Below are 13,722 nucleotides of genomic sequence, written 5' to 3'. Positions count from 1 at the left end.
CCAAGGGGTCAACGGCATGCAAGCTGAGCACTTTAACCCCCAGACACACTCTCTCTGTCCACAGAAATGTTTATTTAGACAATGATGCATTCAAAAGTTTGCCTGTATTGAAAAACAAAACCAAAATAAAAACTCCAATATATTCAAGAATCTCAGCACTATCATTCAAATCTAGCTCTGTTGCTGGTTGATTCAACACAGCCATCAGCGATCTGAGACTGGAGCTGCCAATTATACGGGAAGAGAATTATTTTCAGTGTACCTTCTAGCTCTAAAACCCTGTGGTTCCATCTTTTCCAAACCAACCTTACAGCAGGAGAAATGATATGTCCTAGAAGAGTATTTAAGATGGAAATCTAGCTCAGAGATGGAAGTAGTCGACACTTACCACACAGTGAAGCCTCCCCAACCACTCTACATCCTTGATGCAGCACTTTCAGAATTTATAAGGGGATTTTAAGGTAGACAAAATTTAACTGCACTGACTCATATCTATCATAAATTCTACTTGATTCATATGCTAGGTGCCTAGAATATAGGGGGCACTGGAATACTTTATCTTCTTTTAGGGTCTCAAATAAAACTCAGAAGAGTAGGAGAATCTTACCAATATGGCCTCCTCCAATGGTGTACGTCTTTCCAGATCCAGTTTGTCCATAAGCAAAAACAGTTGCATTATAGCCCTCAATGAGTGACAACACTAGGGGCTTTATACATGTATTATAAACTTCATCTTGAGTGGAATTTTTGCCAAAAACAAAATCAAAGGTAAAGACTCTATCTCTCCCAATGATAATTTGCTGGGTGTTTGGGATAACTCTCACACAAGCTTGATGGTTATGAAGAACTTCTTTGCACAGCAGAGGTCTAATTCTTACAGCAACTTTTACAGGTATTTCTTCCATGGCAGCTTAGATTTTACTAAATAGATTTTTCTACTTAAATTCAGTATCTACTGGGAGAAACATCCATTTTACGTAAGATCTGGACTCCTGTATATCAAAATAAAAACAAAGTTTCATTATTGATTCCTTCATCCTAATAAATTGACCATCTTATAAGGCAAAGGCAATTAAAGCATTTTGTTTCAATTTGAGCTATCATAAGTGAATCTATCTTTTAAAAATATACCTATGATTAATAGAAGAAATATGTCTGAAATTGCTGCAAATAATCTTATGAGTTGGAGGCCATGAGCTGTTAGATGAATAAGCTATGTAATAAGTATACCATTAAGCTGTTCTTTCTATCTGCTAAGAGGTTGACTCAGCTCTTTATCTAAATTAAATATTGGAATCAAAATATTAAGACAATGAAATTATTGTTACTGTAACATGTATTAAAACCCCCTGAGTATTATTTTCATAGCATCATCTTTTTGCCACAAACTTTAAAATAAACCACAAAAAATGGTTTTAAGTATTTAAGTGAATATAAATTTAAAACTAAAATTGTAACCAAAAATTTTATCAGGTTACAGGTTCAATGCCCATATGGGCCACTGTACATAAGCTGTGGAATGATGTCCTCATATGTGGTATATTTAAAGTAACAGTAAAAAATATCAAATAGTGGGATAATAGTACGGCATATATGGTGCTAGCCTGCACGGACCAATCCTGCTTCAATCCCAGCACCCGATATAGTCCCAAACCAGTAAGGAGTGATCCCTGAGCCCAGAGCGAAGAGTAAGCCCTGAGCACTGCAGGATGTGGCCACTAGCCAATAAATAAGAAGAAAAAAAACAACACCCACATTCTACCACCACCACCATGTAAGCTCATCTATCAGCCCAACCTCAGAGACTTGTTAAATCTTAGAAGTGATTAAACTAGGTGCAAAAATTTCTCAAATACACTGGTCCCCAGCTGAGGCCTCCAGGGTGACATCAGGAGTAGTTGGACCAAGTTCCCACCCTGCCAAAGCCCCAGCAGCTGCACTCACACACCAACAGCTGCCATCATACCTGTGGCCCGATTCCACCACCTCAAAACTGAGCTCCACAGAGAAGCAAGACTACTGAGAATTTCAGGTGCACTGGGTTTGGGGGATGAGAACTCTCTTCTCAGAGTGGGAGGTGAGTAACCTCCTTCCCCAACCCAGTCATACTTCCAGGAACCCTGGAAGCCACCCCCACATCCCACAATCATACTGTGTAAGCTCACTGCTCAGTTAAATATTCTGGGTTTTTTTTTTTTTTTGAGCATGCAGTCACAAATTCGACCAAGCAACATCCCAAACTCTACAATACTAACATCTCAGTAGGAACATACCAGATTGGATAGGAATGAAATGCAGAAGCCAACTAAACAAGATTTAAAAAAAAACATTAACACAGAAGGCTCAACTAGCAACAATAGCTTAGTAAACCCCAGACAAAGACTTAATGTTCCCATGGTGAGATGCAACACTTTTCACAAATTTTCTTTTACTGAAGTATTTTTTGAAAGTCCATTAGTCATTTAGTGGTAACAAGCAATATAAAGTAAATTAGGGGGCTGGAGTGATAGCACAGCGCGTAGGGCATTTGCCTTGCATGTGGTGGACCCGGGGTTCGATTCCCAGCATCCCATATGGTCTCCTGAGCACCGCCAGGAGTGATTCCTGAGTGCATAAGCCAGGAGTAACCCCTGTGCAACGCCAGGCGTGACCCAAAAAGTAAAAATAAAGTAGATTATTTTGGTCTCAGTCCACCAGGCTATTGGCCCTGACCCCATGCTTCTTCTCCCATTTCTGTCTCTTTCTTAATCCTCGAGGTGTTCGTGCATCAGGCCTCTTCACCCGGGTTGGTTGCCAGCATTTACCAATAAACCGCAAGGACTCAGAACTGAAGAAGGGGATCCCTGCTGAAACAAAGAGAAAGCGAAGCTCACAGGAATTAAGCCTCGCTATGAGTCAGAATAGGAAGCACTTCAACCTCAATAACACCCATGAAAGAGATAGCCAACATATATATATATATGTGTATATATATATATATATATATATATACATATATATTGCTTTTTGGGTCATACCTGACGATGCACAGGGGTAATTCCTGAGTGCAGAGCTCAGGGGACCATATGGGATGCTGGGAATCAAACCCGGGTTGGCTGCGTGCAAGGCAAACGCCCTACCCGCTGTGCTATCGCTCCAGTCCCAACATATCTCTCATTAAAAAAAAAAAAGTGATAGGGGCTGGAGCAATAATCGAGCAGGTGGGGCATTTGCCTTGCACACAGCCGACCCAGGTTCAAGTCCCAGCATCCCATGTGGTCCCCCGAGCACCACCAGGAGTGATTCTTGAGTGCAAAGCCAGGAGTAACTCCTAAGCATCACCAGGTGTGACCTTCCCCCCACCCCAAAAAAAGAAGTAAAAAAAAAAAAAAGCAATAGAGAAAATGATAAAGAAGCATTCCCAAGAGGCAGAGAAAGTACTGAGCCAGAGGAAGACTAAGAAAACACCAGCTAATATGCTTCTAGCTCTGACTGCCCTTTAAAACATATCAGTAAGGGGCGGGGTGGGGGGTAATGATGCCACCAGCAGGTCAACCTGTACTTGCGGGACGAGTGCATCAGCAGCCTGATGGTGCCTTCTTCAGACTTCCAGATACCCCAAAATTGCCGCTGTGCCTTTGGTCGGACCCCAACAACTTGAGGCCAAGTTTATCAAGAAATTAAACAGCCAAAATTTAGGTATGTGGGAGCCACACCCACAAACCACCTCTGGTTCAGCTATACAAGCTCATTTACTTGACCTTATTTCAGAGACCCATAGATAAATTGTGAAAGAGACCAAAAGCTGCAATTAATCCTAAACCCGTGCATGGCTGAACAGACCAGGGTAAACTGTAGGGAGGTGGGTTGGCCAAGAGCCTGCCCAAGCAGAGACCCCAGCAGTCACTTGCTTCCACAATCCGAAACTCCCTGGCCTGACTTCACTGTCTCAGGATGGACCTCAACAAGATATGATCTGCTGAAAATTCGGGCATTCGGGTTTTGTGACTGAAATCTCCAGGCTTTCTCAGGTTGGGATGGGCTACTTCCTCCCACCTCCCTGTCCTTCTGGAAGGCTCTGCAGAGCCCAAAGCTGCCACCCAATTGAAAAGCTACGCCAGCCTTACCAACTCAATAAAAATACCAAATGCTCTGAACAATACCATGACCTCTTAGCACCTGTATTGCAAACCATAATGCACAAAAGGAAAAGGAGAGAGAGAAAGCAAGAAAGAAAGTGCCTCCCATAGAGGGAGGCTGGGGGGAGGGGTGTTGGGGGATGGTGGTAGGGAAACAGGAGACCTTGGTGGTGGGAAATGTACACTGCTGGAGGGATGGGTGCTGGATCATGAACAGCTTTGTAATGGTCTACCTCATGGATATTCAATTAAAAAAAAGTTTTTTAAAAGTAATGTGGAGTTCATGCCCAATTCAATGAGCTTAATTAAACAGCAGTACCCCTACATTAAAAAAAAATGTGAAAAAGTGGTTTATAAGTGCTTATATTATTAGAACTGTCTTACCAAATATATGGCAAATGAGATGAGAAGCCTGGTGTTCATACTTTTATGTTACTGTATAGCACCCCAATATGGGTTCCATAATGATAAACGGGTGGATGAGATAGCATTACTTCTGTCCCATGTCCCAGGAAGAAAACCTGAAGGACAAATGTATCCCTTTGATTAAATGTTAAATAATGTTTTTTAATCATCTGTATAAAAGTTATATGAATATACATAAGTTATAAGAATAGGACTATATAAACAATTTGGTTTGAAATTCATGTGCTTGTTTTAAATGATCTAAGAAACTTTAGTTAAAGACTGCATTATGATGTAAGTAATAAAATATATTCTTTTTCTCTCCTTGACGCCTTTTGTATGTTTTTATTTTAGAGCAGTCTCTCTTTTTATATAGATAAAAGAAGACAGCTAATGCTTTGCTTTTGCAATATGTGAGTTAACGGGCTCCAAAAAATACTAGTATGCAGTATCCTGAAACTTCTGGGCATCTGTTGTATTTACCTGAGTCTTAAGCTTCAGTTGTTCTATGATTGGCTTTTAATTTCTAACACCCCAGAAGGTGGCCCCCCAGGGGTCTTGGGTGGATTTGGGGCAAGGAGCAAACTACCCTGACCATGACATGGGACTTAGTTTTAAGGGTCCACAAGAAGTTAAATTGGTCCAAAGTACAGGCATGAAACAGGCTCTGACCCAAAGGAAGCAATTGAAAAGAACCTTCTGGGGCTATGAAAAGCTAACATAGCCTGAGAACTGCAGTCTGGGAAGTATAGTCCCTAGGGAAAAGCCACTTGTCTAACCACTTATCGTAACTCCAGAGTAACTATTTAAGCTTACCAAAAAAGGTACAGATAAAAAGGTATTTTTATATATATACTGTTTATATAAAATAACTGTTAATATTTATCAGAAGAAAATTTAATCTGTCATAATTGTTTAAAGAATTACCAATAAATGAAGATACAAAGCAAAAAAATGATAATAAATTATTTTGGGTCCGCTACAGGGGCAGGTTTGAGGCGTGGTTGAGAAAATAGGACAATGGAGGAGGGAAGATGACAGTGGTGGTGGAACTGGGTTGGAATATGAAATGCCTATAACAAATGCATCATGTACAACTTTGTAAACCATGGTGTTTAAATAAAGTAGGAAAAAAGAAGAAAAGAAACAACAAATATTCAAAGGCAACAGAAACTTTGAGCTGTCTCTAACAGGAAGTATATCCCTGTAGGGGGATGGAGAATAGGATGGGTGGGCAGGAAGGGAGCATGGGACATGGTGAGAGAAGCAGACATAGGGGGAGGGTGTTCAAATGCTTTTGGCACGAGACCCTGCCATTATCAGTACTGTAAATCTTGGTGCCTGAAATTTTAAAAATTGAAGAAAATCTAATTGAAAAGCTGCTTCTCTATTAAGTTATGTAAACTGTTTCTGAAGACCTCTGATGGAATATATTAAATATCAATACAGTAGCTACTCTGACAGGAAAGAATGTGAAAAATAAATTTAAACAGTAATGCCAGGACTGGCTAGATGGCTCAAAGGGCTGAAGTACATGTATATGGATTCATAGATTCAACCCCTCGCACTAGTGGTCCTCTGAAGGACAAACTAGAGTATCCCCCATCAAAAAGAAAAGGAAACTAATTCATTTATAATAGGACCAAAAGGAATACAACATCTAGGGAAAAAAATCAAAGATTTATAAAATACTGAAGACTTGCAAATATCACTGAAAGCAAAGATCGATATAAACAGAAAATTTTCTCATGTCCGGGGGCTGGAGAGACAGTACAGCAGATAGGTCATTTGCCTTGCATGTACCTCACCTGGATTGATCCCTGGTATCCCATATGGTGCCCTGAGCACCGCCAAGAGAATATAATTCCTCAATGCAAGCCAGGAGTAACCCCTGAGCATTGCCAGGTTTGACCCAAAAAAACAAAAGACAAAAAATTTCTCATGTTCATTGATCAAATGACTTTACATTGTTAAGATGACAACATCCCCCCCCAAACTAATCACAAAATCTTGCTTAACTCTTTCCCAAATCCTAGCTGACTTCTTGGCAGAAATTCACAAGATAATCTTAAAACTCATATGGAAATTCAAAAGACAGAGAACAGCAAACCACCAGGAAAAGCAGAACAAAGTGAGAAGACATGCAACCAACCAATGTTTTATGTTTTAAACAAGCAACAATAATCAAGACAGTGTACTACAGCATACAGTGACTTAAAAATCATTGGAGGGAGCTGTATAGATAGTACAAGGGATAGGGTGTTTGTCTTGCACACAGCCTACCTGGGTTCAATCCCTGGTATCCCATATGGTCCACATCACTGGGTGTGATCCCAAACCTACCCACTTGCCTCTGAAAGGATGAAACTGATGAACTGAAGAGATAGCTCAAAGGGCTGAGGGCCTGCTTTGCATATGAGGAGGTCAGTTCAGAAATCCTAAGTACTGGCATGTGACCCCAAAACAAAAAAAACAAAAACAAAAGACAAAAGATAAGTAGGAGTTGGAGAGACAGTTCAATAGGCTGGAGCACATGTTTTGCATGCAGGAGGCCCTGGTGGGTTAGTCCCCCCAAGCATCACCACCCACCCCACCACCCACTCCCTGCCTACCACCAAACTGAACAGAGTGCCTGAGTACCACAAAGCATGGCACCCAAAACCCAAAATAATAATGAAAAACATGGTCAGAGACATGGTACAGGGGTTAAAGTGCTTGTTTGCAAATAGCTGACCAGAATTCGACCCTTGACACAACAAATGGTCCCCCAAGCATTGCCAGGATCCAATACCCCCTTCCACCCCATGATAGTAATGATAATAATAAACAAAAATAAATAAAAGACTAAAAAAGACTAATAAAGGCTAAGGCTGGGGAAGTAGCTTAGGAGAGGTGCATGCCTTATAAGGAGTGGAGTCAGATGTCTGGCACCTTAAGAGCCCCCTGAATACCTCCAGTGTAATCCTGATGGCTCCCAGAGCAATGCTGGGATGGCCCTGAATAACAAGGGGCCTGTCTTGTGAGTGACGGTTTGTTGTTGGACAACAACAAACTCACTGACGGCGTGACAGTACAGCAGGCAGGGGCTTGTCTTGCACATGGCCAGCCTGAGTTCAATCCCTGGCACTCCAAATGGTCCCCCAAGCATTGCCAGGAGTGATCCGTGGGCACATAGTAAGTCCTGAGCACTACTGTGTGCCAAACCAAAGAAAAAGACTGAGCAGATGCGGAGATGCAAAATAGCATCAGCAGCAGGAGCAGGGAACTGCAGCTAAAATCACAATGAGACACCACCACATGCCCACTAACGGCCTTTAATCAGAGGGATCATAAGTGAACTGTGGATATGCCCCAGGTTCTAGAGTCCATGCCGTGCCAAAGGTCCTCAATACTTGTCATCCCCAAGGCCCTCAGCAGGACTGGGTGTTTTCTCCAGAGAAGCAGCAATAACGAAAGTTCATTAACTGCCCAACAACAAACTGTGGAAGTGTTGACCAGAATTTAGAGAAAACAAAAACTCCTGATGGGAATGCAAAATAATGCAGCTTTATGAAAAGGTGTCTGGCAGTTTGTTCAACAGAGAGTGGAAAAGACCATTCACAGGGCTAGTATGCACACTCTGCATGCAGGAAGACAGGCTCCATCCCCATCACCACATCCTGGGCACTGCCAACAACCCTCATCAGCACTCAGAGTAGCCCCTCACCATTGCAAAACACAGCACCAAAACGGGGGTTGGGGGAGTAAAGAGGTAAGCAGTTGTCACATGACACAGCAATTCCACTCTTAGGAACTGAGAAATGAAAATCTGCAGTTACACAAAAACTTGTATACGAGGAGGCCTTTCACTGCATGAAGCCAACCCAGGTCAGATGCCTGGCACCCCATATGATCCCCCAGCACCACCAGGAGTCCCTAAGCAAACAGCCAAGAGTAAGCCCTGAGCACCACTGGGTGTGGCCATCAAACAAACTTGTATATTAAAGTTAAGTCAAATGGATTTCAACTGATGGTCCACAATGCAAATCCACAGATATAATGAGGCTGAAAACAACTGATTCATACCATACAAAAGCTTTAAAAAACAACACATAAATAATAGTAACAATGTGTAGGTGTAGATGACGAAAAATTATCAGTTTGAGGTGGAGATGGGCCCTTTAGGAAAGGCCAGCATTGAACAATACTAGGTAACCTAGTGGACTTGAATGAACAAAAACAATATATTCAGCACTACTTGCCATGGGAAGTATTAATCTTATTGATGCATGAATCTTGACATACGTTATAGTCACTAGCCATTAAAAAGAACAGCAGTACTGTGCAATAATTCTGTGCATAGTCTAAAAAGAATCAATTTTTTTTTCTTTTTGGGTCACACCGGGCATTGCACAAGGGTTACTCCTGGCTCATGCACTCAGGAATTACTCCTGGCGGTGCTCGGGGGAACATATGGGATGCTGGGAATCGAATCCTGGTCAGCCGCGTGCAAGGCAAACGCCCTACCCTCTGTGCTATTGCTTCAGCCCCAAAAGAATCAATTTTTAAAAAAATAAAAACAACATTTACATCACTCTGTTGAGAGCCTGTTGAGAGTAAAAAAAATTATTAGCTCCCTTGAGCCGCAAAATCCCAAAACACAGTCAACATCTACCTCTAGTGGCCAAAACAAACAGGTATACATAATCACGGTAGTTTTCATCACCGGTGAAACTGCGCTGAAAAAAAGAATAATCTTAGATCTTTTCTTGGATTCTAAAAGGCTCTACAACGAATTGTGCTGAAAACTTTTCCAAAGAATCTGCAAGGATGCAAGGACACTGGGGCAAGCTGGTATGTAGGGCAAGGATACTGGGGCAAGCGACCTCCGGCACTACGACCAAGAGAGACCCCGAGCCAGGAGGAACCTCGAGCAGGGTCCTCTCCAGGCTGGCTCGGGGGTCAGCACCAGCGGGGCTCGGGGGACCAGATGGGGCGTCAGGGACCTAACCCCATCGGCCACGCACAGGGTGAGCTCCGGCGCAGAGGGTTTTCTTCCAAATCTCCAAATCGTTTCATTCGTCCTCAGATGCAGCAGGGCTGTATCACCAATAATGTAAAAACAGGCGGGAACTGGCTGGCCCACCCGGATTATTTTTGAAATCTAAGCGAAGGCAAGATAAACATCTGATCATCGCGTCATTTTTAATTGATTTTAAAACCTGAAGGCACAAGGTTTCCAAGCACCTGTGCCTTGTGCTTTCAGAAACAAAGGGAGAGTAGAAACAGAAACGTTTTCCCGAGACCTGCCGGGAGACGGGCTGCAGCGGGCGCCGGGGGGCGGGGCGGCCGGGGGGCGGGGCGGCCGACGGGGTTGCTGGCCCCTCCGACCCCGTAGGTCTCGGGATCCCCAGAGAGGCCCCTCCGTCCCAGCAGGCCTCGGGACCCCAGAGGTCCGGCTACCCCGAACCGGCGCCGGGCTTCCCTCCCTCAGTCCCGGGGCGCCGCACCCGCAGTCGCGTCCAGTCCTGGGCCTGGACCCCCTAAGCGGCGACCCCGACTGCCGGACACCCCACGGCCCGCCTCGGCCCGACGGACGCATACTGACCGGCTCCAGAAAGCCACGACCTCCGGCGGCGAGCGCAGAGCAGGCCCAGCGGATAACCGCCGCCGCCGCCGCGCCTTTTGTTGTCGTGCGTTCTCCCGGCAACCAGCGAAACCCCGGAAGCGCCGCGCCCCGCCCACAGGCTGTATGCCCCACCCCTCCGCCTCTCGCCCCGCCCACAGACCGCAGGTCCCGCCCCTCCGCCCCTAGCCCCGCCAGCAGGCCGCAGGCCCCGCCCCTCCGCCCCTAGCCCCGCCCACAGGACTCAGGCTCCGTCCCCGCCTACAGGCCCCGCCTCGCTACTCCAGTCCCTGCCCCATCGACTTTCCTGCCAAATTGGAATTTAGCACCCACAGACGAAATTGATGTTTTAGCAGTCTGCTAGAGCTACCCAGTCCAAAGTCTGAAAAATGAATGTGACCGGGCCCAGAGAAGTACAGCGGTGGGGGTTTTGCCCTGCATGCGGCCGAATCCAGTTCTGTTATTAGCATCCTATATGGTGCCCCGAGCATGCTGGGAGTAGTTCGTTAGTGGAAAACCAAGAATAAGCCCTGAGCATCGCGGGGTGTGTCCCCAAAACAAAAAAAGAAAAGAATGCGACAAACTATGAATTTCAGTATCCTAGTTACCAGTTTCTCTTCTATCAATAATTTTAATTGAAGTAAGTTTTAACATGAGAGAAACATAACATTGCAGGACACTTTTTAAGTATACAATTCAGGGCCAGTGGGCTCAGTAAGAGTTTGGCATGCAGGAGGCCTGAGTGCGATCCCAGACATCCCAGAGTGATCCTGGAGCATAGTCTCGCAGTATAGCCAAACAAAAAATAGAATTAGATTAAATGAAATAATGATATAGTGTACAATTCAGAGGTGCTAAAGACATAAGTATAGGCAACATCACTTCTGTCTTCTTCCAAAACATTTTCAACATCCCAAAAGGAAACTATAGCTGCTTTTCCACCCCCTTTCTTCCCCCAACCACCTGAAAACTACTAATATGCTTTCTGTGTCTTTGAAATGATCTGGTCAGGGCATCTCATATTCTAAGAACCATGCAGTCTGTGACCTTTTATGTTTGACTTCTTCGACTTAACAATGTTTCCCAGGCTATGACATGTTACTCATGTTAAAGCATAAACCAACGCTTCATTTGTATAGCTAAATAGTATTTCATTGTGTGGCTATATCATATTTTATCTATTCATCTGATAGTGGACACGTGGCTTGCTCCAACCACATGACCAATGTAAAAATATTGTTGTATATATCAAGTATTTTTTAATAGTTTATTTTTAATTAGTGAATCAACGTGAGGGTAGTTATAGATTTATACATTTTTGTGCTCATGTTTCCCCCATACAAAGTTCGATAACCCATCCCTTCACCAGTGCCCATTCTCCACCACCAGTAAACCCAGCATCGCTCCCCCCACCCCACACTGCCACTATGGCAGGGTATTCCCTTTTGTTCTCTCTCTCTGATTAGGTGTTGTGGTTTGCAATAAAGGTGTTGAGTGGCCATTGTGTTCAGTCTCTAGTCTATATTCGGCCCGCATCACCCTTCCCCCACATGACCTCCGACCACATTTTACTTGGTGTTCCCTTCTCTGAGTTGCCCAGGATGAGAGACCAGCCTCCAAGCCATGGAGACAACCTCCTGGTACTTATTTCTACTATTCTTGGGTGTTAGTCTTATAATCTATTATTCTATATTCCACAGATGAGTGCAATCTTTCTATGTCTGTCTCTCTGACTCATTTCACTTAGCATGATACAATATCAAGTATTTTTTAATGGTTTTTTAGTTCCTTTTGATATAATAAGCCTCAAAAGTGGACTTCTGAGTCCTGAACCATAGCGAGTTCTATATTTAACTCTCCTAATTTAGTTTAAAACACCTTGATGCAGCCTTAATTTTTTTAAGTAGTAGTATGGACTTTCATCACTGTGTATGTTTAGGAGTACATGTTCATATTTCTCCAAATATAAGATGCCCAGAGCAAAGCATCTATAAACCCTGCCCCCACAGTCCTCTGGTCTTCCTCCACTCTGCCCCCACTTACATCCCTCTCTGGCATATCATCAGTTCTGCAAATAGTTTTTGTTTTGTTTATTCTGTTCCTTTGCCTTGTTTGTTGTGTTGTTTGGGCTCTACACCCAGGTGTTCAAGGTTCTCTCCCGGACCGGCTCACCATGTGGTTCTGGGGATCCAATTGAGAGACAACCCCCTGTACCAGCTCTCTGGCCTCTCCTGTGTTTCTTTACATTCTATATATGAGCAAAGTCATGTGGTATTTGTTCTTCTCCATCTTCACTTATTAGTAAAATCTGTTCAGATTTCATTGAAGCTGCAAATGGCAAAGATTTGGGGTGTGTGTGTGTGTAACACCTTTCTAACTAGGGTCACATCCAATAGTCTCAGCGGGCTGTTCAGTACTAAAAGTCAAACTGAGGTGACTGGAGAGATACTACAATGGATAGGACACTTGCCTCACATGCAGCCAAACTGGGTTCAATTCCTGGCATCCCAGATGGCTCCCTGAGCACTGCCAGGAGTGATTCTTCAATGCAGGGCTAGGAGTAACCCCTGAGCTCCCCTGCCTTTTTTCCACCCTTTATCCCCACCAAAATGTTGATAATGAACCAAGACAGTAAGCATAGTGGTTCCCCTTAGGACAGAATACTGGACTCTGATCATTTTACATTGCAGAGAACTCACAATTCTAGACTTCCTTAAGGGTCATTGTTTACCATGCTTTGGAGCAAATAAAATGAGTAGCCAGAGATAGTAAAAAGGCTAAGCATGTAGCTGTAGCATAATCCTGTACTGCATGTGGTTCCCAGAATACCACCAGGTGTGGCCTCTAAGCACTGCTGGGTTTAGCCTCAAAACCAAAAAAGAGCAAAAATACTTCCTAAGTCATGGCAGTCACTACTCCTCCCAACCAATGCACAAGCATGAGGAAGGGTTGATGGTGGACTGTAGCCACAGTACAACAGGTAGGATACTTGCCTGTCACACAAGATCCTTCCCCTTTTGCCTAAACCTGCAGGCAAGGACAGACACAAAATTCTCTAATCCCCTATCCAATGTCTCACAAAATAGCTGAAATTAAAAAAAAAAAAATAGCTGAAATTAAAACTGCTAAAACTAGCCAACAAAGAGATAAATTTAATTTCCCTGTTAAACAAAGAACTTTTTCTGTTAGACACATATCACTGCTTACAGTAGTATAAACTGTGCAGTGCAATCAATCCGGTTGGTCATGATTTATAAGGTTATTATGACAAATTTCTAGCAGGTGGCAGTAAAGTTCTTGAGGAAAGGAGGCCTTTTCCTGATTCTCATAAAATTAACATGGTACTTAAAATTCTGTTAGCAGAAAGGTAATGAGGTGCTGACTAGCTAGTGACATAAAAAAAACAATCCAGGGCCAGAGGTAGTACAGGGCATAAGGCCTTGTAACCTGTCCATGCCAGTTTGAGTCTCTGGCACCACCACATGGCCCCTGGAGCACTGCCAGGGACACTCCTGAGCACAGAGCCAGGAGTAGCCCCTGAGCACTGTTAGGGGTAGCTCCCAAAATACAATAATCCAACTTATTATAAAATTT

General features: G+C 43.7%; 2 protein-coding genes across 2 annotated transcripts in view; one reads left to right on the top strand and one right to left on the bottom strand.

Moving 5' to 3' along the window:
* The window catches only part of KIF27 (kinesin family member 27), a 129,390-nt gene extending 119,166 nt beyond the window's left edge, over positions 1-10,224 (bottom strand). The window contains exons 1-2 of the mRNA XM_004600099.2: positions 10,111-10,224; positions 608-992 (exon numbers count right to left, since the gene is read on the bottom strand). Coding sequence (XP_004600156.2) covers positions 608-905 — 298 coding nt within the window. The 5' untranslated portion in view covers positions 906-992; positions 10,111-10,224. The remainder of the gene's footprint in view (positions 1-607; positions 993-10,110) is intronic.
* On the top strand, positions 9,493-10,357 carry LOC129401999 (basic salivary proline-rich protein 1-like). The gene is made up of 2 exons (XM_055125904.1): positions 9,493-9,618; positions 9,731-10,357. Exons 1-2 carry the CDS (start codon positions 9,493-9,495, stop codon positions 10,355-10,357), a joined length of 753 nt encoding a protein of 250 aa, XP_054981879.1.
* The last annotated feature ends 3,365 nt before the right edge of the window (positions 10,358-13,722 follow it).

This window comes from Sorex araneus, chromosome 1, assembly GCF_027595985.1.
Source record: "Sorex araneus isolate mSorAra2 chromosome 1, mSorAra2.pri, whole genome shotgun sequence".
Taxonomy (NCBI): domain Eukaryota; kingdom Metazoa; phylum Chordata; class Mammalia; order Eulipotyphla; family Soricidae; genus Sorex; species Sorex araneus.
This window is presented reverse-complemented; position numbering and strand designations above follow the sequence as displayed.

Excerpts from the sequence above, each read along its gene's own strand:
- LOC129401999 (XM_055125904.1), top strand. The coding sequence starts at position 9,493 with ATGGGGCGTCAGGGACCTAACCCCATCGGCCACGCACAGGGTGAGCTC. Across the intron at positions 9,619-9,730 it reads AGGGCTGTATCACCAATAAT|GCACAAGGTTTCCAAGCACC; the intron begins GTAAAAACAGGC and ends TAAAACCTGAAG.